Source organism: Mytilus californianus, unplaced genomic scaffold (genome assembly GCF_021869535.1).
Source record: "Mytilus californianus isolate M0D057914Y unplaced genomic scaffold, xbMytCali1.0.p SCAF_11, whole genome shotgun sequence".
In the NCBI taxonomy this organism is placed as follows: domain Eukaryota; kingdom Metazoa; phylum Mollusca; class Bivalvia; order Mytilida; family Mytilidae; genus Mytilus; species Mytilus californianus.
The window spans coordinates 38,017,435-38,044,255 of record NW_026262593.1 but is presented as its reverse complement, the minus strand read 5'-3'; the positions used below and the strand labels follow the sequence as shown (position 1 = coordinate 38,044,255).

The following is a 26,821-nucleotide window of genomic DNA, read 5'->3' as shown; positions in this document are numbered from 1 at the left end:
GAGATTTTCTAACATTGTAGATATACCTTGGGTTCAAACAACAAGTAATGGTAAGACTTCTTACATGTTTTATAGAATAATCTTCCTGACGATTTAGAAAAAAATTTAATTTCAGTCTGTTTGAAATTTTTAAATGCTTTAACCTTTTAAACTTTTGTGAAAATTAAGCAATAATGCAACCAGACTTTGGCCTAGTCAAACTGGGAAAATGGCTTACATAGATATTTTTGCATGTAGTGTTTTAAGTTCGAAGTACTGAAAACATACTTAAGTAATGTGGTTTCACTACTTTCAAATTATTATACTCTATTCTAGTACTATAATTTCACAGTACCTAATGTGTACATTAAGTTGAAAGTAATAGTTTTATACTTTTCAGGTGCAGTACAAGTTTGGTATAAACACTTTTTTGTGCCTGTCCATTCCTATTAAATAATTTCACTTTAACTTGAATTTTCTATTAATTTTTTTGTAAAAGAGAAGATATGTATTGTTTCTTGAAAGTACTACACTGTCATGGTACAAAACTAGCTCTCGAAGTATGTATTAAAATAGTTTTGACGTGTACAAACTTGATATAACATTTTTTTTTAGTTTTACTTTTTTTGTAATGAAAGACTTGTCAACATATAAAGGGATACACTAACATCTTAGGCCTATAATGTTGTACAAATCAAAGAAAAAAATTAATGTCAACTATATACATATTATTTAATTACTTTTAAAAGTAGTATATCAAAAGTCTTATAAGAATTTAAAATAGCACTTAAAAATTTCTGTATTCAGTCATCTCTGAAACCTGGCAACCTATTGCAAATGAATGCGCCCATGTCCCTTCCCATACATTGAAAAGAAGTTCAATGTATTTTCTGTTTCTGCACAAAGAAATCAACACACTATTAATAGACAAAGTGAAAATACCAAAAGCATATGAATTAATTCTTCTGTTTTTAAATTTAGTTGAAAATGGGGTACAGGTATAATTATATGTATGATCATGTGTATCCTGTTAACCTTCACAATAAGAACACACTCAATTTATTGAAACTTAGGCATAGTAAACTTCTGAATATACATGTAATGTTAGCCACTCAATGTTTATAAGCATCATCATCCAACAATATTCAAGCTGACAAAGACATAATCTTAATCTTTTTTGTTCCAGATTTCTCTTTAGAACAGTGGTATAGAGAAAGACAACTGGTATTAGATACCATCTTACCAGAACACTATGTATCTGAACTTCTGGAACAAACAGGGTTGACAAGATATACATCTGATGATGCTTGTGTTATTAGCCTGCATGAAGTTGATGTCAATGGTTGGAAAAAAGGTATGACGCTATTATTTCTTGGAACATTTTAGTATACTCTTTTACCTCTGTCTGTTCCCCTGTATGTCTGTATGTCTGTCTGTCTGTCTGTCTGTCTGTCTGTCTGTTCTGTTCTGTCTGTCTGTCTGTCTGTCTGTCTGTCTGTCTGTCTGTCTGTCTGTCTGTCTGTATGTCACATGAAATTTCTGTCACATTATTTCAAGGAGCTATAAATCATAGCTTCCTGGAATTTGTTATTAAGCTTCATGGTGGCATGCTTTAAAATGTGACAGTTTTTCAAATTCATCCCTTCATCAACTTCCTGTTTACCAAATACTTGTATAGTATACTAACATATACAGGCCCTTTCTCTTCAACTTTCTGATAAGCAAAAACTAAAAGCAGGGGTATCATTAGTGAGCAATAGCTCACAGCTCTACTTATCATCCCTCGTGTTTCACATGAAGGGGGTATGGTTATGGGCTCTGTCTGTCTGTCTGTCTGTCTGTCTGTCTGTCTCTGTATGTTTGTCTGTCTGTCCAAAACAATATTCAAAGATTGTTTGACACAAAAAGCTTTTGAGTTATGGCACTTATGCCATATTTTGAATATTGTACCCAATGACATATTGTGACAAACAATGTAATTCCTCATTTATACAGTGCTGAATATTTTGCTACAGCAATCAATATTTTTACATCAGGGTCCAGGCATTTTTGTGGATGATAAAACTTGTTATCGTTTGCCCATAATTTAGAATGTACTACTGATAAGTGAAGTAGTACTGTTGTAAATTTAAAATTACATTTAAAACCTTTAAAATATTCTATCTGGTAAACATCGATGAATATTTGTAAATTGTTACCTCATGTACCTCATTTCTGTATTGAGTCTAATATATTTTTGAAAGATTTTATTATGTTGTAGATTGTATTGAGGATACAGTTTTACCAAATATAACATCATATCCATTGGTCTGTCACTTAAAAAGCAGTTGCACTGAAATATCTTGCTGTTTGAATCTGGATTTCATCGGAAAAACCATTGAGGTGCATCTGGGAATTAACCAGGATTTACAACTACTTGAGATTGGAATAGGAAGGCATCAATTTCAGGAATCCTTGCTAGGATTTGACTTTGGTAAACATAAAAAAAAAGAAGAAAATGCCAAGGAGCAATAAAAAAAATAAGTCTAATATCTACAGACAAAACAATGACTAAAAGAAAAAGACATTCAACAATAATGCAGAAAACATAACACTGATAGCTCAACTGTAGTTTTTCATGTATCATCTGTACTGATAGCTCAAAAACTTATCAACACAGACTCCACTAAAACAAGGATAAAATTAATTGATTAAAAAAGGATAGCAGTTCCTGCTTCACCAGTAGTTACCAAATAGTAATGCTAATCGCAATGAAAAGTGACAAGCAAAAATTTTAAGTAGTAATATCACTACTGTAATTTACAGTATCAATAATTTTTTCTACCTTCATGGTTTGTTTTTTTCATAAAACATGGACAGAAGCTTTTTTAGGATCAAGAAATAGCATCTGAATAAAAAAGTTCCTTCCTTTTTTTTTTAAATTTAGTTTTTTTACTGATAAATGGCCTACCGGTACTGTGGATTCATTTATTTTCGTGGGCACCAATTATCGTGGTTTGAGGAAAACTTGCATATTCGTGGATATTTAATTTCGTGGTTTTGGCAAAGTCTACATTCATTCCTTTAGAAAATTTGTAATTCTTATAACATTTGAATTTGTGGTTCCCATGTACCCAGGAAATCCACGAAAATTGGTATTCAACGAATGTTAATGAATCCACAGTAAGTGTTTGGAAGAGAACATAACACTTTTACTCAGTAGTAATAGCAGGTGAGACACTGTTTGAATAGATTTTTGTCAAACTAAGCCATATAAGGGGAGATTACTCTGAAAATATATCTTTTTTTATGCCCCGGCCAGAACAGAGGGGGCATTAAGTTTTACCCTTGTCTGTCTGTACATACGTCGGTCCTTATGTCTCAAGGTTGATTTCCGTTCTCTAACTTTAGTTTGCCTCAACCAAATGGTATGAAACTTATACACAATGCTTATAACCACAAAATACAGATCAAGTTTGAATTTTGGGGGCGTCACTTTAACCGTTCTAGAGCTATGCCTCTTTACAATTGGACAAATTGCTAAATTTTTCGTTTCCGCTCTCTAACTTTAGTTTGCCTCAACCAAATGGTTAATAACTTATACACAATGCTTATTACCACAAAATACAGATCAAGTTTGAATTTTGGGGGCGTCACTTTAAATTTCTAGAGTTAAGCCCCTTTACAATTGGAAAAATTGCTGAATTTTTCATTTCTGTTTTCTTACTTTAGTTTGCCTCAACCAAATGCTATAGAACTTATACACAATGCTTATTACCACAAAATACAGATCAAGTTTGAATTTTGGGGGTGTCACTTTTATAGTTCTAGAGTAATGCCCCTTTACAAATGGGAAAATTGCTGAATATTTCGTTTCCATTCTCTAACTTTAGTTTGCCTCAAACAAATGCTATGAAACTTATACAAAATGCTTATTACAACAAAATACAGATCAGTTATGAATTTTGCTGGTGTTACTTTAACTGTTCTAGAGTTATGCCCCTTTACAAATGGAAAAATTGCTGAATTATTCGTTTCCTTTCTCTTACGTAAGTTGCCTCAACCAAATGTTATGAGACTTATAGACAATTGTTATTACCACAAAACTCCGACCAAGTACAAATTTGGATAGCTTCACTTTTACATTCTTCAGTTATGTCCCTTTATAACTTTATATGATGTGCAAGCGGGAGCATCATCTGTGTCCCATGGACACATTCCCCATTTATTTAAAAGAATGTGTAGTCAATTTACTTATTTTGTTTTGTAGCTAGAAAATGAGTCCAGTGACCCCAACTTCTTCTTTTTATTTTCTGAAAACACATTTTTTTGTTCTGTTTTATTTCTATTCACATAAAAAAGGTTTTTTCGTGTATCATCTGTACAATAAGCACTGTGACCCATATTTTTTTATTTTATCTTTTTTTTATAAAGCATGATATAAACTGCATTTTGGCAATCAATTAAAAAAATAATATTGATTATAATTTAGACCCATGATCTACTTTAATTTATAAAAAGTCATCTTACTCATAGAAGGTCTCTCTTATGAATCTTTGTATATTATAAAAAAAAACACCTACTGTTGTCATAGAAAACGAATAACTGTTAGTAACTATTTACAAAATTTTCCTTTTTTCAGGTGGTGATCATGAATTCAGATTGCTGAATGTGTTTAGATTGAGGTATGTTTATTTATTGTTATACCTGCAGCTTTCTGAAACAGACAATATTTATGATGATGTATCTGAATCTGCTCCTAAACAGCTTGATCTAATTTTGTGAAACATTCACCTTATCTTACTGTGTAATTTTAAATCTGTTTCAAATTCATTGTTATTTTTTTTTTTGGAAAGGGGGGAGAGAGTTTATTCTATTATCAAAGCAAAGACTTGGGATTGTTTTATTTGTGAGTGGGTGGGCATTTATGTTTCTTATTTCGTATCTGTAACTCCGTCTTAACCCCTGTATTACACCCTATTGAAACTTTTGTAACCATATAGCTAATATGCACCTCTTTTTATACGAGCGCACAACATTTTGCGGTCGTATATTGGTATCACATCGTCGTCCGAAGACATTTGGTTTTCGCACAATAACTTTAGTACAAGTAAGTAGAAATCTATGAAATTTAAACACAAGATTTATGACCACAAAGGAAGGTTGGGATTGATATTGCGGGTTATGGTCCCAACAGTTTAGGAATCAGGGGCCAAAAAGGGGCCCAAATAAGCATTTTCTAGTTTCCAGACAATAACTTGTGGAATGGTGTATGGATCTCTCTGAAATTATACCACAAGTTTCCATACCACAAAGGGATGGTAAAAAATGGCTTTGGGGGGTTATGGCTCAAACCGTTTAGGAATTAGGGGCAAAAAAGGGGGAAAAACAAGGTTGTCCAGGTTAATGGACAATAACATAAGTACAAAACATAATTTAAAAGCAGTATAAGGGAAGTAATTCAAACACAATATTTTGAATTACCTCCCTTACACTGCTTTTAAATTATGTATAAAGAAATGTTGTATTGTCTTGAGGTGATCAGCTGTCAATTTATTTTTAGAAGGTACTATTTTAAAAATGCTGATTTAATTTAAGCCATGATTATGTATGTCATTTTCTATTTTAAGACTTTTATGATGTATTTAAATGGGTTATTATGGTTGCAAACTCCATTGGAAATTTGAATTGAGATTATGACCATATCTTGAGGGAAAGAATTTTTTTTTGGAAAAGGGGGGAGGGGAGGAGGTTAAAAAAAAAGGGGGGGGGGGGGGTAAAATTTAAAAAAAAAAAATTGGGGGGGGAAGGGGGGTCAATTCGCAACAGCATAGTGTATTGCACAAAAGCAAAAAAATGAATATCAATTCAAATCACATAACCAATTCAAGTTCTTTGACTACAGTTATTCTGTGTCAGAAGCCTTTTTTGTGTCAAATATTTAATTACAATCCAAATTCAGACCTGTATCAAGTGTGAATATTGTGTCCATTTTTGCCCCAACTGTTCAGGGTTGGACCTCTGCGGTCGTATCCAGCTGCGCTCAGCGAATCAATTTATTTATACTTATCAGAACTATTAATGATTTTCCCTGAGCAAGTTGAGTGCTTTGCAAGTGGCAGGGGGTATATTTTCTTGAGTTTTGCTATGAGTACATTTACTTTTTAGAAAAAATTGACTTCTAAATAAAACTTACCTTTCTTAAAAAAAATTAGTGATCTTAGCACTGGAGCTATGAAAGAAATCATAGGAATATTTTAACAGTTTCAACAAGATTTTTCTGTTTTATTAACCGGATTTTCGAGGAAAATATCGGTTTTTGATTTTGGGATGTATGGCGGGTGGTCGGGCGGGTGGCAGCCAAATGTTGTCCCTGCATTTACTCATGAACCGTTCAACCAAAGCTTTTAAAATTTTAATATGTTGTTACTGACAACAAAATGGAGGTCAAGTTTAATAATGACGATTTTGACTTTTACCGTTCAGGAGTTTTGGTTCTTGAAAGATTGAAAAATGGCATTTCCAGTAGTGTCCATGCATTTACTCATGAACCGTTCAACCAAAGCTTTTCAAATTTAAATATGTTGTAACTGATAACAAATGGAAGTCAAGTTCAATAATGGTGATTTTCACTTTTCCTGTTCAGGAGTTATGGTTCGTGAAAGATTGAAAAATGGCGTTTCCAGTCATGTCATTGCATTTATTCATGAACCATTCAACCAAAGCTTTTCAAATTTTAATATTCAATCACAATTCAAATTCAGAGCTTTTTTAAGCTTAAATGTTGTGTCTATTCTTGCTCAGCTGTTCAGGGTTTGACCTCTGCAGGAAAATCTGGTTTGCTGTCTCTCTGACAGCCTCTTGTTTGATATTTCATCCAATAATTTATGTGTTCTTTATATTTCTTTATCTAGATATAATATATACGACTCACTACATCAGAATGAATACTTGGTGACACTAGAGGTTTCAGTTTGTTGGGAAAGTTACAAACCATGTGCCTGGACTACTTACATACTAAAGAATACACGACTTCCTAAACAACCAAGAAATTTACAGAATGATTTCAGAGTTGCTGGTAAGCATTTCAGTAAATACAATTTTAAAAGGTAACTATAAAGAATTACTCACTCAACATGCACAAGAAGGTAAAATTTCAAAAAATTTGACTATGTAAAATTTGGCATACAATCTGGACATGTTGAACTCATTGAAAATCAATAAAAAATAATTCATTTAACTGTTATACTAAAATCTTAAAGAATTGAAATCCTCAAAATGGGTAAACATTTGTATGAAGCACACATAAAATCTATAGATTGATATAAGTGTGGATGGCTTGGAAAATTTGGCCAAAAGATTTTTGGTTCAAATTCTTTTTTGTAAATAACTGATATGATAATAGTACTGAAAAGAAAATAATTTGTTCCCCATGATTGAACTTTAATGCCCTTAAAAAAAAATTATTTGAAAATAACTCATGTGTTTTAAGGAAATTTTCTTGATTGCTCATAAAGTAAAACCAGATATCAAGTGGCTAAATTTTATCTAGGGAAGTGATTTAGGCCTATAAGAGCCACTTTTTTTAAAAAAACAATAATTTGATAAATGAGATGAATAGATAATATTTAGAGAACATTAGAGACTGTCTGCTTTTGTTGATAAGATATGTTTATTCATTTCAGATTTTGACTTTTTGGATTGGACTTCTGAGAGAAGTATTGATTCTAGAAATTTAAGTAGCCTTGATCTTCTGAGATTGTATAATGATTTAGACATTGAGAGTTATTTCTCAAATGAATGTGAAAACAGCACAGTGCACTCAGACAGCTGGAACTCTGGTATGTTTTAGAATTATGTTCTATTTATATACCCTACAGAAAATGACTTAAGTAGGGGTATACTGCTATTGTTCTTGTTCTCTCTCTGGTTTCCTGGATGATATTAAGCTTCATTTTGGCATAATGTTCTCTGTGATATGTTTTCACATCAATTGCATATTATATTCCATTTTACCAAGTACTTATACAGTGTTATCATGAATATGCAGTAGCTCACAGTAGGTCTTGTTTTATAGTGAACTGCTTCAGATTTGAATCACGAACTGAGATTTTTTTCCGATTGAAAAGCCCTATAAGGTGAAAAACTTTGTGATAATGAAATAGGTTTATTATGCCTTTTTTCAGTATAATTTGAAGTAAACAACATATTTCAGATTGATTGAGTATTTGATATTAAAATAAGAAGGTTTGGATTGATTGCACATTAGTAGTGATGGAAATCAGTGAATTTTTTCGATCAATGATTGCCAAATAAACACTAACCATTATTGATGATTGGTGCAAGTTAATTTCATAGACAAGATTTTTGCCAATACACTTTCATTTCAACACACATCTTCCAGTTGTATTTTATCTATTTTTTGCAAAAAAGGCCAGCTGTGTGATACAGGCTCATTGGAGCCTCTAGTTTTTATTGCAGTTTTCTATAATGATTTTATTCTTGATCTGAAAGTTAAGTAAGACAGTTGTTATCCATTCGTTTGATGTGTTTGAGCTTTTGATTTTGCCATTTGATAAGGGACTTTCTGTTTTGAATTTTCCTTGGAGTTCAGTATTTTTGTGATTTTACTTTTTAGCTCACCTGGCCCAAAGGGCCAAGTGAGCTTTTCTCATCACTTGGCGTCCGTCGTCTGTTGTCCGTTGTCAGTCGTCCGTCGTCCGTTAACTTTTACAAAAATCTTCTCCTCTGAAACTACTGGGCCGAAGTTAACCAAACTTGGCCACAATTATCATTGGGGTATCTAGTTTAAAAAATGTGTCCGACGACCCGGCCCGCCAACCAAGATGGCTGCCATGGCTAAAAATAGAACATAGGGGTAAAATGAAGATTTTGGCTTATATCTCTGAAACTAAAGCATTTAGAGCAAATCTGATATGGGGTAAAATTGTTCATCAGGTCAAGATCTATCTGCCCTGAAATTTTCGGACAAATCAGACAACCCGTTGTTGGGTTACTGCCCCTGAGTTGGTAATTTTAAGAAAATTTTGCAGTTTTTGGGGATTATCTTCAATATTATTATAGATATAGATAAACTGTAAACAGCAATAATGTACAGCAAAGTAAGATCTACAAATAAGTCAACATGACCAAAATGGTCAATTGACCCCTTAAGGAGTAATTGCCCTTATAATCAATTTTTACCATTTTTTCAGAATTTTTGTAATCTTTTACAAAAATCTTCTCCTCTGAAACTACTGGGCCAAATAGAATCAAACTTGGCCACAATCATCATTAGGGTATTTAGTTTAAAAAATGTGTCCGATGATCCAACCCGTAGACCAAAATGGCCGACATGGCTAAAAGTAGAACATAGGGGTAAAATACAGTTTATGGCTTATATCTCTGAAACTAAAGCATTTAGAGCAAATCTGACAACTGGTAAAATTGTTCATCAAGTGAAGTTCTATCTGCCCTGATGTTTTCAGACGAATCAGACAACCTGTTGTTGGGTTGCAGCCCCTGAATTAGTTATTTTAAGGAAATTTTGCAGTTTTTGGAAATTATCTTGAATATTATTATAGATAGAGATAAACTGTAAACAGCAATAATGGTCAGCAAAGTAAGATCTACAAATAAGTTAACATGACCAAAATTGTCAATTGACCCCTTAAGGAGTTATTGCCCTTTATAGTCAATTTTTTACAATTTTTTACAATTTTTGTAATCTTTTACAAAAATCTTCTTCTCTGAAACTACTGAGACAAATTTAACCATACTTGGCCATAATCATTATTAGGGTATCTAGTTAAAAATTTGTCCAATGACCCCGCCTTCCAACCATCATGGCCAACTTGGTTAAAAATAGAACATAGGGGTAAAATGCAGTTTTTATACGACCGCAAAAAAATTTTGTGGTCGTATATTGGTATGACGTTGGCGTCGTCGTCGTCGTCGTCCGGCGTCGTCGTCCGAAGACACATTGGTTTTCGCACTCTAACTTTAGTTTAAGTGAATGGATCTTTTTGAAATTTGACCATAAGGTTAAATACCACAAAAGGAAGGTTGGGATAGATTTTCGGGGTTATGGTACCAACAGTTAAGGAATTAGGGGCCAAAAAGGGGCCAAAAATAAGCATTTTCTAGTTTCCAGACAATAACTGTGGAACGGTGTATGGATCTCTCTGAAATTATACTACAAGTTTCCATACCACAAAGGGATGGTTAGGATTTGCTTTGGGGGGTAATGGCTCAAACCGTTTAGGAATTAGGGGCAAAAAAGGGGGAAAAACAGGGTTGTCCTGGTTAATGGACAAATACTTTAGTACAAAACATAATTTAAAGCAGTGTAAGGGAGATAAATCAAATACATCATTGAAATTATCTCCCTTACACTGCTTTTAAATTATGTATAAAGTAATGGTTAATGAACAATAAAGATAATTTAAAACAGTGTAAGGGAGGTAATCCAAATACAACGTTTTGGTTACTTCCCTTACACTGCTTTTAAATTATGTTTAAAGAAATGCATATTTATAAAGGAAGACCAGTAAAAATATCTGCAAATGTTGCATCTTTTTTTTTTACAAAAAAATCCATATGAAAGATTTGACACTATATTTTTAATTCTATTATAAAATAGATTAAGTTAGCACTATGGTAAATTTAAATGGGTAATTATGGTTGCCAACTCCATTGGAAATTTGAATTGAGATTATGACCATATCTTGAGGGAAAGAATTTTTTGGGGGAAAAAAGGGGGGGGGGGATAGAAAGAAATTGTGGGGGGTCAATTTTTTCTCATTTCAGATTTCAGAAATTAAAAAGAATTATTCTTCAAAAATTTTTTTTTATCAAATTTCAAATATTGAAAAATTTCAAGAAGTCTTTAATTGCACAGTATGGCGCATTAGATTTGTAAAATCTTCGATCACATTTATTTATTTGTTATGCCGAATCTAACAGTGTATTTAGATTTTTAATTTTGGGTCCAGTTTTCAAAATAGTCTACATTAAGGTCCAAAGGGTCCAAAATGAAACTTTGTTTGATTTTAGCAAAAATTGAATATATGAGGTTCTTTGATATGCTGAATCTAAACATGTATTTAGATTTTTGATTTTTGGCCCAGTTTTCAAGTTGGTCCAAATTGGGGTCCAAAATTAAACTTTGTTTGATTTCAACAAAAATTGAACATATGGGGTTCTTTGATATGCTGAATCTAACCATGTATTTAGATTTTTTATTTGTGGAACCCGTTATCAAATTGGTTCATATTGAGGTCAAAAGGGTCCAAAATTAAACTTTGTTTGATTTCATCAAAAATTGAATTATTGGGGTTCTTTGATATTCCAAATCTAACCGTGTATTAAGATTTTTAATTTTGGGTCCTGTTTTTTAAATTGGTCTACATTAAGGTCCAAAGGGTCCAAAATGAAACTTAGTTTGATTTTAACAAAAATTGAATTCTTGGGGTTCTTTGATATGCTGAATCTAAACATGTGTTTAGATTTTTGATTATGGGCCCAGTTTTCAAGTTGGTCCAAGATAGGGTCCAGTATTTAAACTTTGTTTGATTTCAACAAAAATTGAATATATGGGGTTCTTTGATATGCTGAATCTAAACTTGTATTTAGATTTTTGATTATGGGCCCAGTTTTCAAGTTGGTCCAAATTGGGGTCCAAAATTAAACTTTGTTTGATTTCAACAAAAATTGAATATATGAGGTTCTTTGATATGCTGAATCTAACCATGTATTTAGATTTTCTATTTGTAGGCCCCGCTTTCAAATTGGTTCATATTGAGGTCAAAAGGGTCCAAAATTAAACTTTGTTTGATTTCATCAAAAATTGGGGTTCTTTGATATGCCAAATCTAACCGTGTTTTTTAGATTTTTAATTTGGGTCCCGTTTTTTAAATTGGTCTTCATTGAGGTCCAAAGGGTCCAAAATGAAACTTAGTTTGATTTTAACAAAAATTGAATTCTTGGGGTTCTTTGATATGCTGAATCTAAACATGTGTTTAGATTTTTGATTATGGGCCCAGTTTTCAAGTTGGTCCAAGTTGGGGTCCAAAATTAAACTTTTTTTGATTTCAACAAAAATTGAATATATGGGGTTCTTTGATATGCTGAATCTAACCATGAATTTAGATTTTGTATTTGTGGGCCCCGCTATCAAATTGGTTCATATTGAGGTCAAAAGGGTCCAAAATTAAACTTTATTTGATTTCATCAAAAATTGAATTATTGGGGTTCTTTGATATTCCAAATCTAACCGTGTATTTAGATTTTTAATTTTAAGTCCCGTTTTTTAAATTGGTCTACATTAAGGTCCAAAGGGTCCAAAATTAAACTTAGTTTGATTTTAGCAAAAATTGAATTCTTGGGGTTCTTTGATATGCTGAATCTAAACATGTGTTTAGATTTTTGATTATGGGCCCAGTTTTCAAGTTTGTCCAAGTTGGGGTCCAAAATTAAACTTTGTTTGATTTTAACAAAAATTGAATATATGGGGTTCTTTGATATGCTGAATCTAACCATGTATTTTGATTTTGGACATTGGACCATAATAGGTAAATTAAAAAAATTCAAGTTCTTAGACCACATTCTTTCTGTGTCAGAAACCTATGCTGTGTCAAATATTTAATAACAATCCAAATTCAGAGCTGTATCAAGCTTGAATGTTGTGTCCATATTTGCCCCAACTGTTCAGGATTCGACCTCTGCGGTCGTATCAAGCTGCGCCCCAGCGAAGCATTTTATTGGTTTATATCTCTGAAACTAAAGCATTAAGAACAAATCTGACAGGTGGCAAAAATGTTCATCAGATTTAGATTTATCTGCCCTGAAATTTTCAGATGAATCCGACAACCTGTTGTTGGGTTGCTGCCCCTGAGTTAGTAATTTTACAAAAATTTTGCAGTTTTTTGTTATTATCTTAGATATCATTATAATATCTAATATCTAATACTATTAATTATGATTTTAACCGTATTTTACATGATTTCCAAAGCATCAGTAAATACAGGTGAGCGACACGGGCTCTTGAGAGCCTCTAGTTTCGATTTTTGCCTATTATCATATCTTGAAAACTATAAAAGATAGAGAGAAACTTTAAATTGCAAAAATGATCAGAAGGACAAGTTCTTCAAATAAGTCTTATGGTTGAAATCATCAGTTGACTCCTTATTAGAGTTATTTCCCTTTGATGCCGATTTGTACAATTTTTTTTGCGTTTTTGTCTTATATCTTAAAACTTATAATAGATAGAAAGAAACTTAAATATACAAAAATGATCAGCAAGACAAAATCTACAATTAAGACAAATGGCAGAAATTGTCTAACGACTCCTTATTGGAGTTATTGCCCTTTAATTATGATTTTTACCAATTTTTTGGCGTTTTTCCTTGTATGATATTAATTATAATAGATAGATAGAAACTTAACTAATCAAAAATGATAAGCAAGACAAGACCTACTAACAAGTCAAATTTTGCTGATATAATAAGTAGACTGTTACTCTTTATAGGAGCTTTTTTACCCTCTTTTGTGTTTAGAGCAAAAGCTAAATAAGATAATGAAGATAGAGAGAAACTAAACAGACTTCAATGATCAGCAATATAAGATACAAAAAAAAACAGAGATTTTTGTCATTAATTCTATTCTCGTCTACAATGTTGGAGAGTGTCCCCTGTTGAATATGCATATAGACCAAGGTGAGCGACACAGGCTCTTGAGAGCCTCTAGTTAGATTAAATTTTAAACCCTTTACATTTTTTTTTGTTTTGGTGCTATCCATTTTAATCTCTTCTGTGAATGAGCAGTATATTATTTATATATGCCTTCTTACTTTATAGAATGTCTGGCATCTATAAGTTTACCAGTACTACCACCAACAACAAAATGTCATCTGTTTAACTCTTGTACTTTCATCAGCTGTTGTGTTGAAGTTCCAGTCCTTCAGAGATCATTTAACATGTTTATGAATTTGGATGCTTGTAACCTAAAGTTGACAGTTGGAATAGAAAAACTGTTGTTTGAACAGATGCTTTCCAGCTATCAGTGGGGAACAAAGAAGTCATTTTGGCTAAATGGAATCTTGAGAATTAGGTATTATAATAGTGTTATGTATGAATAACAGATTTTTCAATAATTTAAATACCCTGACCAACAACAATTGATTCTCATGAGAGGATTAACTTTTTTCTACAATAACTTACTGTTGCAGCATTTCTATGAGGTAATAAGTTTTTAAACATTGCTTTTTTTTCTTATAAAACATAAAGAACACAAATTGTTACATTTTTTGTCATTAAAAAGGTTGATAGTTTAACAACTTCTCAATTGAACATTGTGTATTGAAGTATATTTTATTTGCAGCTATCAAGTACATAATTTACAGTATGCTAAGAAGTATAGATTATCAGTGTTGCTTGAAGTATGTATGTCATCAAAAAAACCATGTGTTCAGAATATAACAGTACTTGACAATGTAGACATGCTCAAAGAAGAATGTGATTGGAGACAAAACTATACAATACCAAGTAATTTTAAATAAAAATATTCAAATATATAACAACCATGAAAAAAAGCAACAAGAATACATTTTGTGTTGTGCTAACTTTACTAAATATTGACATACAGTAGGATTCTTTCAAAATGACAATTAAGTTTAATCAATAAACTTTCAAAAATAAATGATATCTAGTACATTGACCAGTTAGTGAGGTAAAAAAAAACACTATTAATATGCCAGATGTAGATCACTATCTCTAGTGCCTTGTAGTAATGAACATGGTGTTGATTTTTTTTTAAATCTACCTACCATGATGTAGGTCATGTTGTAAATATTTTTCTTGTTATAAACTTGACAACCCCAAAGCAGATCGATAGAGGAACAGTGTTTTTTGCTGTTTATCATCTTAGAAGTAAATAAGCTCATGTTAAATGTATATGATTTCAGGCTTTTCATACAGTGACTGGAGAATCTCCAAGCTTAATCACTATGATTATTCTGAACAAGAGCTTATTCTACACCTCATTGACGAAACTAGAATAGGACTTTACATGGAACAGAGTTCATGTCCAAAACACTTTGTGGATAATATTTTACTGTCAGGTATACAAATGTTTTGGTCAATTTATGATTAGCACCTGAACATGTTTAAAATTTATACTAGGATTTACACCTGAATAGATCATTTCTGACGATATTGAACCAATTGTTTCCTAAAGGGAAATCAGAATATCAAAATCCAGAGGACATATAAAAAAGAAGATGTGGTATGATTGCCAATGAGACAACTCTCAGCAAGAGACCAAATGACACAGAAATTAACAACTACAGGTCACCGTACGGCCTTCAACAATGAGCAAAGCTCATACAGCACAGTCAGGCCCCGAAATAACAATGTAAAACAATTCAAACGAGAAAACTAACAGCCTAATTTATGTACAAAAAATGAACGAAAAACAAATATGTAACACATAAACATGCATGTACAATACAAATAAAAAGGAAGAAGACTGGTATAGAATCAACAAAAACATATGTATATGAATAGTGAACACAAAAACCCAAGGCTTGGGTATAAATACAAACTCCAACAGAACTGGTACTGATTGCCTGTGGCAGAAGAGTAGGCATTTCCTGCCTTGAATAAATAAACAACCATCAAACTTTAAATCCACTAATCAATTTTGTCAAACCAATGAAGTGTGGTATCTTAGTTATATATTTTGTACCTTGGATTGATTGAATATGTGCTAAGTGGGCAACATTGAAACTCTGTTTTTTATTATTATTATTATTTTGACCTTTAACTATTGGCATTGCAGTTTTTATACGACCGCAAAAAAATTTTTGTGGTCGTATATTGGTCTGACGTTGGCTTTGTCGTCGTCGTCGTCGTCGTCGTCGTCGTCCGAAGACGCATTAGTTTTCGCACTCTAACTTTAGTTTAAGTGAATGGATCTCTATGAAATTTTACCATAAGGTTCAATACCACAAAAGGAAGGTGGGGATTGATTTTGGGGGTTATGGTACCAACAGTTAAGGAATTAGGGGCCAAAAAGGGGCCAAAAATAAGCATTTTCTAGATTCCAGACAATAACTGTGGAACGGTGTATGGATCTCTCTGAAATTATACTACAAGTTTCCATACCACAAAGGGATGGTTAGGATTTGCTTTGGGGGGTTATTGCTCAAACCGTTTAAGAATTAGGGGCAAAAAAGGGGGAAAAACAAGGTTGTCTTCATTAATGGACAAATACTTTAGTACAAAACATAACTTAAAGCAGTGTAAGGGAGATAAATCAAATACATCATTGAAATTATCTCCCTTACACTGCTTTTAAATTATGTATAAAGTAATGGTTAATGAACAATTAAGATAATTTAAAACAGTGTAAGGGATGTAATCCAAATACAACGTTTTGGTTACTTCCCTTACACTGCTTTTAAATTATGTTTAAAGAAATGCATATTTATAAAGGAAGACCAGTATGGCGCATTAGATTTGTAAAATCTTTGACCACATTTATTTATTTGTTATGCCAAATCTAACCGTGTTTTTAGATTTTTAATTTTGGGTCCCGTTTTTTTTAATTGGTCTACATTAAGGTCCAAAGGGTCCAAAATTAAACTTAGTTTGATTTTAACAAAAATTGAATTCTTGGGGTACTTTGATATGCTAATGTTTAGATTTTTGATTATGGGACCAGTTTTCAAGTTTGTCCAAGTTGGGGTCCAAAATTAAACTTTGTTTGATTTCAACAAAAATTGAATATATGGGGTTCTTTGATATGCTGAATCTAACCATGTATTTTGATTTTGGACATTGGACCATAATAGGTAAATTAAAAAAATTGAAGTTCTTAGACCACATTCTTTCTGTGTCAGAAACCTATGCTGTGTCAAATATTTAATCACAATCCAAATTCAGAGCTGTATCAAGCTTGAATGTTGTGTCCATACTTGCCCCAACTGTTCAGGGTTCGACCTCTGCGGTCGTATCAAGCTGCGCCCAGCGAAGCATTTTATTCTTTATGCATGGCAATAAATCTTTTTACAGACTGTCCAAAGATTACAAGCATAGACCCATTGGATGGACCTGTTAGATGCTACAACAATGGTCATTGTAGTTCTGTAGACTGTTGTGTCTATGATGAAAAGATACTGACCAGCCTCAATGTATTCATCAATATTGATTCTTGTAATGATGTTATAGATGGTGGAATTGAAAAGTATAAATTTTCAAAATCTCTTCTTGAATTTGATTGGAGTAAGTATTTATTAGTTCCCTTTGGTTATGTCTCTAATATTCATTTGTTTAATTAAAAGTTACTGGTCTCTTTCTTCACCTAGAAAACTAAATTTTTACAAAATTAATTTATTTGTTGGTAGCATCATTTAACCTCTAAATTCAAGATAATAACCCTGCTAAAATTACCTGCTATACAGAATACAGTTTTTTCTTTTGCAATGACTATTATTTGCTTGCAGTTACATTGATGGTCTGATAAAGTCCACACAAATGTTTTAAAGCAAAGAACATTTACATACCCTTAAAAGTCTTGTTCAATACACACAACCTTTTTTAACACTGAAATTTAGTAAAATAGAAAAAAAAGTTGTTAGTACATGTATCTTGTTATCCAGGTTCATTGAAAAACCTGCTTTCCTTCACCAAAAGAAGAATACAATGTTGATTGATTTATTATTCTAGAATACGTAACAAAGGATGAAATTAGGAAAAATAACTCTATTCTTCTAAAAACTTGAAAACTGACCATTTGCACTTTTTATTTGAGCTAATTAACCCTTTCGCTTCAGACAGCTGATGATGAGTCCCGGTTTACTGGGATCAGAATACCTCTTTTACATTTCCTGCTCAAAACATTGCAAACACAAGTTATCTTTCTTTGTAAAATAACTGGATGAAAGTGTAAACATGGCGCTTCCGTTTGTTGAAAACTGTTTCAAAATTAGATGAAATTTACGGAATAACAAGTAATTGAAATAAGGGAAAATTTTTTTGGAAAGAATATGGAAGAATTGAAGCCAGACATGTATACTTTTTCTACATATAAAGCCGTTTTATGTACAAATGTACTTGGAATGGACAATGTTCAGTGTACATGGTGTAAGGAATGTGTACAGCCTCATTAAATTTTTTCAAAGTTTTGCCGATTTGGGTCAGAAAATTACGATTTTAAGCCAAAAAGCAGAATTCTGAGAATTTCATCTAAATATTGCCAAAAATTATCAAATTTAGATTTTTTTGGACAAAAAAATTATCAAAACATGAACAAAACAGTGTACATGGTGTTAGTGAATGAAATAAAGACAAAAATAACTACAGACAAGTTTTCATTGATATTTATTATGAAGATCTCCCACTTGAGTCATAGTAGCCAGGGAAGCCATTGTCTCAGAGTAGCTTCCATCAGGGCAGCTATCAGTGAAAGGGTTAAGGTCAATAAAACCTCATTTTATTGTCTATTTATTCATTTTTATTTGCGGTCGTATATTGGTATCACGTCGTCGTCGTCATCCGCATCGTCCGAAGACACTTACTTTCCGGACATTAACTTTAGTTTAAGTGAATGTATCTCTATGAAATTTAAAGACAAGGTTTGAAACCACAAAAGGAAGGTTGGGATTGATTTTGGGGGTTATGGTCTCAACAGTTTTTAAAGGAATTAAGGGCCTAAAAAGGGGTCCAAATAAGCATTTTTCTAGTTTCCAGACAATAACGTGTGTGTAAGTGCATGGATCTTTCTGAAATTGTACCACAAGGTTCCATACCAAAAAAGGAAGGTTGGGATTGATTTTGGGGGTTATGGCTTTAACTGTTTAGGAATTAGGGGCAAAAAAGGGACCAAAAACAATACTTTTCTAATACTTTGTATAAATTGCTTATTTCTGGACCAATTTCAATGGGGTTTTATTCTTGCATTCTTGGGGTTCTTTAATATGCTGAATCAAACCGTGTATTAAGTTTTTGGATTTTGGGCCCTGTTTTTTAATTGGTCCACATTGAGGTCCAAAGGGTCCAAAATTAAACTTTGTTTGATTTCATCAAAAATTGAATTATTGGGGTTCTTTGATATGCAGAATTTAACCGTGTATTTAGATTTTTAATTTTTGGTCATGTTTTCAAATTGGTCTACATTAAGGTCCAAAGGGTCCAAAGGGTCCAAAATTAAACTTAGTTTGATTTTAACAAATATTGAATTCTTGGGGTACTTTGATATGTTGAATCTAAACATGTATTTAGATTTTTGATTATGGGGCCAGTTTTTAAGTTGGTCCAAATGGGGGTCCAAAATTAAACTTTGTTTGATTTCAACAAAAATTGAATATATGGGGTTCTTTGATTTTTGATTTTTGGGCCCCGTTATCAAATTGGTCCACATTGATGTCAAAAGGGTCCAAAATGAAACTTGGGGTTCTTTGATATGCTGAATCTAACCATGTATTTAGATTTTGGATATTGGACCATAATAGGTAAATGTCCAATTTAAAATTTTTAAGTTCTTAGACCACATTCATTCTGTGTCAGAAACCTATGCTGTGTCAAATATTTAATCACAATCCAAATTCAGAGCTGTATCAAGCTTGAATGTTGTGTCCATACTTGCCCCACCTGTTCAAGGTTGGACCTCTGCGGTCGTATCAAGCTGCGCCCTGCGGAGCATTTTATACAAATTAACATGATGATTTTGTGTAAAAGGGGAATCTTGATGATAATGGCATATCATTATAATTTGATACAAAATACCATGGTATATGATTTCAAGATTTTAATGAATTTCTACTTATTTCTTTATAGAAGCAGAGCATGAAATTTATCTTGGTGGAATTTATCAACTTCAGTAAGTTGTCTTATAGTCACAAGAAAGTTTTATTTGTAAAAAAATTGGAGTAAACACCATTTTTCTACTAAATTTCAACTTATACTTATCGGGTACAGCAAAAGATATATATCTATAGAATATAAATAACTTTGAAATTTTGATTTTATTACATACATGTTTATATCTTTCTTTCTTTTAAAGTCTCATTAAAAAGTCATTTATTTGACAAATATCTAAAAATTGTTTATTCTTAAAACATTTATTTATTTCAATTAGTATTTTTTTTGTAGTTTTCAACTTGAAGAATTACCTGGAAGTAACAACTATATTATCAGTATGGAAATAAGCATATGTTGGTATTATGAAGCAGCATGTGATTATAGGATTACAGTCCTCGAAAACAATATTTTAGCAAAAGAAAATTGTGACTGGAAAAGGCCATTCCTTAAACCAGGTATTTGAGTTTTTATGCCCCTTATAGTGGGGCATAAATATGTTTTTCGGTCTGTACGTCCATTCATCCGTCTGTTCGTTCATTCATCGTTCTTTTGTCGCCTGTCCCGTTTCAGGTTAAAGTTTTTGGTCAAGATAGTTTTTTATTAAGTTGATGTCTAATTAAATTGAAATTTAGTACACATGTCCCTCTGATATGATCTTTCTAATTTCAATACCCAATTAGAGTTTTGACCCCAATATCACGGTCCACTGGACATAGAAAATGATAGTACGAGTGGGGCATCCATGTACTATGGATAAATTCTTGTTTATGCAGGTTTTTGAAATTTTATGGCAGCTTTAAATGCAGGTTATTGAGTTTTGTTCTGACAACCTTACCTAATATTGAAATACAAATGACTTCAGACAAGTTCAGTATGGTTCATGTTCTTGGGCTGTAAATATAGCTTGTAAAAGTAAAAGATAGCCCTACACTGTCGTTAGTACAACTTGAAAATAGTCTTTAATCTAAAAAGTTGACAATGATTTGTACAAGTTGAAGATAGCCCCTAATCTGGTATGTTTACTATGATTTTTAAAAGTTAAACATAGATTATGACTGAAATGTACATGTTAACGATATCTTTACTGAAAGTTTGACTATGATTTGTACAAGTTAAATATATCTCTTATCTGGAAGTCTGACCGATTTGTACAAATGAAAGATATCTTATCCAGATGTTTGACTGATTTGTACAAGTTTAAGATATCTCTCATCTGGGAGTTTGAAAATGATTTGTACAAGTTAAAGAAATCTCTTATCTGGAAGTTTGACTGATTTGTAAAGTGGATGATAACCCATAATCTGGAAGCATGACTGATTTGTACAAGTTTAAGATCTGGAAATTTGACTATTTTGCACAAGTTGAAGATAGTCCCTTCTATGAAAGTTTGACTGTTTTTTTTTTATAAGTTGATAGGCTTGAAGTTTAATTATGATTCTAACAAGTTGAAGATAGCACTCATTTAGAGCTAATTTTAATTACCTAGCATAAGAAGGATGAATCTCATTGTCTGTATTTTAATTATATTTTTTCGTTCATTTGAAGATTTCTCTTTGACAAAATGGGAAACTGAAAATGGAATTCCAGCAAATACACCTTTACAAAGACAAGAGTTGACAGATTTACTGGAAGAACTTGGTGTTTCCAAATATTTTGAGAGTAAACAATGTAATACAAGTAGCCCTCCTGATTTTCCACATACAGCTGATGGATGGAGAATTGGTAGGGATTTATTTTGTTAAGTGTATCATTACTGTGGATTTGGTTATTTTTGTCAATACCAATTTTCATGGATTAAATTGTATTTTTTTGTGGAAGTTTTTATGGTTTTGCGAAAGTCAGCATTCAAGCCTACAGAATATTTGTTCTCTGTTGTTTATTTAATTTGTGGTTTATCTACATGCAGGAAATCCACAAAAATTTTATACCACTATTCAGTGTACTAGTCTGCAGTCCCTTTTAAAGTCTCTGTTTATGTGCCTCCATCAAATCCTTTCCACTAAATGTCTTGTGTACAACTAAAGACTTGGTGTAAAATAATTTGAATCTGAAGCTTCAAATTCAGTGTTCTAAACCACTGATTACCCCTTCCATGTCTTGTTTTACACAATTAACTTTATCGAAAACAAAAATGAAAGATTGTTTTCGTGTTGCAGATATCTGATTAAAGTTATGTTATTCTCTTCTACATTTTTTTCAGCATGCCCTCTAAAAGTTCACTCAATCTCACATCTGCCAAGCAACATTGTTTGCAGTCTGTCAGATACATGTACCAGTGTGGATTGTTGTATGGATGTGGAGCTGCTGGACAAATCCTTCCACATTTACTTGGACATTGATCCTTGTTACCATAGACTGACCGTGGGTATTGAACAGATGCAGTTTAACAGAAGTTTGCAAGACTATAGTTGGGGTATGGAAAAATATGGATAATTTTAATGACTGCTTATGATAGATTAATGATATTTTGTATAAAGTTGCATTATTATTAGTACATATCAGTTTGCTGTTTATTTCGACTCACTGGCCCTGTAGGTCATGGTCCAGTGACTTTCAATTATTTACCAATTTTCAATGTTCAGTTTTTTGCTTTAGTTAGTTTGATAGGAACTACTTACAATAGACAATGATGTTTTCCTTAAAGTTGTATAACTATCAGTATACATAGAAGTTTGACGACTCTTTTTGACCCCCTGCCTCCCTAGGTCATGGTCCAGTGACTTTCACTTAATTACCAATTTTCAAATTAAGTTTGGGTTTAAGTTAGTTTGATAGGAAGTACTTACAATAGACAACGAAATTTTCCATATTGTTACATTACTGTCTGTACCAGGGCTTCCAAAAAATATTTGAGCCAGCCGGACATTTTATATCTTATCCCAATTTTAATCCCTTAAGACTAAGTCACAAAAGGCAATTATGGTAATCAGATGGCCATCCCAATGATTGACATTAGATTAAAAAAGAAACGATATTAAACTTTACTTTGATGTGAATTTGATGTTCGGAAGTAAACTGTTAAATTGGCAGTGCATAATTCGAAGTGTGCACATCAGCGTGCTCATAACTGCCTTAGACTCTTTATTTGGGCAAAATTACATTGTCAAAAACTTTACTTTCGTTTTTAAAATCACATTTTCCTAAACCGGATGTTGACCTGACAATGGTAAAACATGGACCAGAAACGGATACGTAAAATCCATGTACGTTTACAAAGCACGACTGAGTGAAGAAGCTCTTTCCACGTTATTTCTTCAACAAAATACTTGAAATGAACGTAATATACAGGTATCAATGATAATTTTTATCATTTTTTATACGCCCGTTTACGGGACGTATTATGGTATAACGTTGTCCGTCTGTCCGTCCGTCCGTCCGTCTGTCGGACATGTCGGACATTAACTCAAAAATGCTTTAACCAATTTGCATAAAACTTTGGTGAATTGTTTATATCTATTGATGTGAGCTCCCTTTCGATTTTTATAAAATTTAGATTTTACGTTTCCGAGTTATTGGGTTTTATTCATTAAAAAAAGGGTGATTTTCCAGTTTTCGGACAATAAGTCAAGAATGCTTTCACCAACTTGCAAGAAATTGTGGTGAATTGTTCATATCTATTGACATGAGCTCCCTTTCAATTTTTATAAATTGTAGATTTTTTTTTTTCTGAGTTACAGGGTTTTTATTCATAAAAAAAGGGGTGATTTTCCAGTTTTCAGACAAAAACTCAAAAATGCTTTCAGCAATTCTTATGAAACTTTGTTGAATTGTTTTTATGTATTGATTTAAGCTCCCTTTAGAATTTTATAAATTTTACATTTTACATTTCTGAGTTATGGGGTTTTATTCATTAAAAAAGGGGGTGATTTTCCAATTTTCGGACAATAACTCAAAAATGCTGTCACCAATTCTCATGAAACTTTGGTGAATTGTTTATATCTATTGATGTAAGCTCCCTTTTTATTTTCATAAATTTCTAATATGACATTGAGAATTAATTGAACTTTATTTGTTTATAGTCTGACAACAGATTTACTAAGTACAGTTGGGTGCAGACCAAGCATTACATGTACACGGGCGGAAAAAGTTAACGCGGCGTTTACTCGCGTGCACTTCAAGTTAACGCCGCGTTAACTGTGCGTTAACTCGGAAATTTCAGTAGACATAAAAAGTAAACGGGCGTTTACTTTCGCGTTTACCTTCGCGTTAACGCAAAATCGGCGCGTCTTCTAATTTTGTAAAGAGTAAACGGGCGTTTACTTTCGCGTTTACTTCCGCGTTAACGTGAAAAAGGCGCGTCTTCTAATTTCGTCAAAAGTAAACGCACGTTTACTGTTTGTAGTAAACACGCGTTAACGCAAATTGTCATCGTATCCTGGATACACTGACCTTAAATATCAAATGATAAAGTACATCAAAATTAAATGACCAACTGTTCATTTTCGATTGACATTAACAGTTAATTAATAATGTAATAACACCTCTTAAATTAATTGAAAATTGATCATAGTAAATTTCTTTTTTCTGCACAAACAAACAGTTCAAGCACGATCCTTCTTTTATTCAAATAATTAAATCATCACCAAAATCCAGCATTTTTCACATCTCAGACTGTCCGACTCAGGATGACTCGTTTAACAAAATTAATTGACCTCATTAACCAAAAATGACCATATCTGCACTTCATCAAGTAAATATATATAGCCACACAGTAATTCAGTTATATTTTTAGGTCAGGAGGGACTGTATAATACAAATGACAGCAATATTGGAAAACAATGATTAAAAAATTTGGTTCGCATTAATTTAAAGTGTCAGCATGTCCTGTTTTATACAAAATATTGAATCGTAAACAAATATCAGTAGTTTTCATACCTCAGACTGACTCGTATAACAAAATTATTTTTCCGCATCAACCAAAACTGACCTAATTTGCTCTTTTTTATGTAAATCTTATAGTAGCATACTAAATCAGTAATATTTTTATATCAGTATGGATTGTATAGTACAAATGACAGCAATATTGGAAAACAATAACTAAAAAATTTGGTTCGCATCAATTTATAGTGCCAGAATGTCCTCTTTTTATTCAAAATATCTAATCGTAAACAAATATCAGTAGTTTTTATACCTCAGACTGACTCGTATAACAAAATTACTTGTCTGAATCAACCAAAACTGACCTAATTTGCTCTTTTTTATGTAAATCTTATAGTCGCATAGTAAATCAGTTATATTTTTATGTAAGGATGGATTGTACAAAACAAATGATAGCAATATTGGACCACAATGACTATAAAATTTTGTTCGCATGAATTGAGAAAGCCAAAATGTCCTGTTTTTATTCAAAATATTGAATCGTAAACATATATCAGTAGTTTTCATACCTCAGACTGACTCGTATAACAAAATTATTTGTCTGCATCAACCAAAACTAACCATATTTGCACTTTATCAAGTCAATCTATATAGCTGCACAGTAATTCAGTTATATTTTTAGGTCAGGAGGGGCTGTATAATACAAATTACAGAAATATTGGACCACAATGACTAAAAAATTTTGTTCGCCTCAATTTATAGTGCCAGCATGTCCTCTTTTTATTCAAAATATCTAATCGTGAACAAATATCAGTAGTTTTTAACCTCACACTGTCTCGTATAACAAAATTACTTGTCTGCATCAACCAAAACTGACCTAAGTTGCTCTTTTTTATGTAAATCTTATAATCGCATAGTAAATCAGTTATATTTTTATGTAAGGATGGATTGTTTAAAATAAATGATGGCAATATTGGACCACAATGACTACAAAATTTTGTTCGCATCAATTGAGAGTGCCAAAATGTCCTGTTTTTATTCCAAATATTGAATCGTAAACAAATATCAGTAGTTTTCATACCTCAGACTGACTCGTATAACAGAATTATTTTTCCACATCAACCAAAACTAACCTAATTTGCTCTTTTTTATATAAATCTTATAGTCGCATACTAAATCAGTAATATTTTTATATCAGTATGGATTCTATAATACAAATGACAGCAATATTGGAAAACAATAACTAAAAAATTTGGTTCGCATCAATTTATAGTGCCAGCATGTCCTCTTTTTATTCAAAATATCTAATCGTAAACAAATATCAGTAGTTTTTATACCTCAGACTGACTCGTATAACAAAATAACTTGTCTGCATCATTCAAAACTGACCTAATTTGCTTTTTTTTATGTAAATCTTATAGTCGCATAGTAAAATAGTTATATTTTTATGTAAGGATTGATTGTATAAAACAAATGATAGCAATATTGGACCAGAATGTCTACAAAATTTTGTTCGCATGAATTGAGAAAGCCAAAATGTCCTGTTTTTATTCAAAATATTGAATCGTCAACAAATATCAGTAGTTTTCATACCTCAGACTGACTCGTATAACAAAATTATTTGTCTGCATCAACCAAAACTGACTATATTTGCACTTTATCAAGTCAATCTATATAGCTGCACAGTAATTCAGTTATATTTTTAGGTCAGGAGGGGCTGTATAATAAAAAATTACAGAAATATTGGACCACAATGACGAAAAAATTTTGTTCGCCTCAATTTATAGTGCCAGCATGTCCTCTTTTTATTTAAAATATCTAATCGTGAACAAATATCAGTAGTTTTTATACCTCAGACTGACTCGTATAACAAAATCATTTGTCTGCATCAACCAAAACTGACCTAATTTGCCCTTTTTTATGTAAATCTTATAGTTGCATAGTAAATCAGTATTATTTTTATGTAAGGATGGATTGTATAAAACAAATGATAGCAATATTGGACCACAATGACTACAAAATTTTGTTCACATCAATTGAGAAAGCCAAAATGTCCTGTTTTTATTCAAAATATTGAATCTTAAACAAATATCAGTAGTTTTCATACCTCAGACTGACTCGTATAACAAAATTACTTGTCCGCATCAACCAAAACTGACCTAATTTGCTCTTTTTTATATAAATCT

The 26,821-nt window shown here is 32.1% G+C and overlaps 1 protein-coding gene across 1 annotated transcript; it reads left to right on the top strand.

Moving 5' to 3' along the window:
• The first annotated feature begins 1,932 nt into the window (after positions 1-1,932).
• LOC127720893 (uncharacterized) lies at positions 1,933-20,280 on the top strand. The gene is made up of 10 exons (XM_052227634.1): positions 1,933-1,954; positions 4,601-4,643; positions 6,873-7,036; positions 7,644-7,799; positions 13,815-14,067; positions 14,338-14,501; positions 14,921-15,076; positions 17,031-17,240; positions 19,794-19,836; positions 20,109-20,280. Exons 1-10 carry the CDS (start codon positions 1,933-1,935, stop codon positions 20,278-20,280), a joined length of 1,383 nt encoding a protein of 460 aa, XP_052083594.1.
• Positions 20,281-26,821: the final 6,541 nt, after the last annotated feature.

Excerpts from the sequence above, each read along its gene's own strand:
- LOC127720893 (XM_052227634.1), top strand. The coding sequence starts at position 1,933 with ATGACATATTGTGACAAACAAT. Across the intron at positions 15,077-17,030 it reads GGATAATATTTTACTGTCAG|ACTGTCCAAAGATTACAAGC; the intron begins GTATACAAATGT and ends ATCTTTTTACAG. Across the intron at positions 17,241-19,793 it reads TCTTCTTGAATTTGATTGGA|AAGCAGAGCATGAAATTTAT; the intron begins GTAAGTATTTAT and ends ATTTCTTTATAG.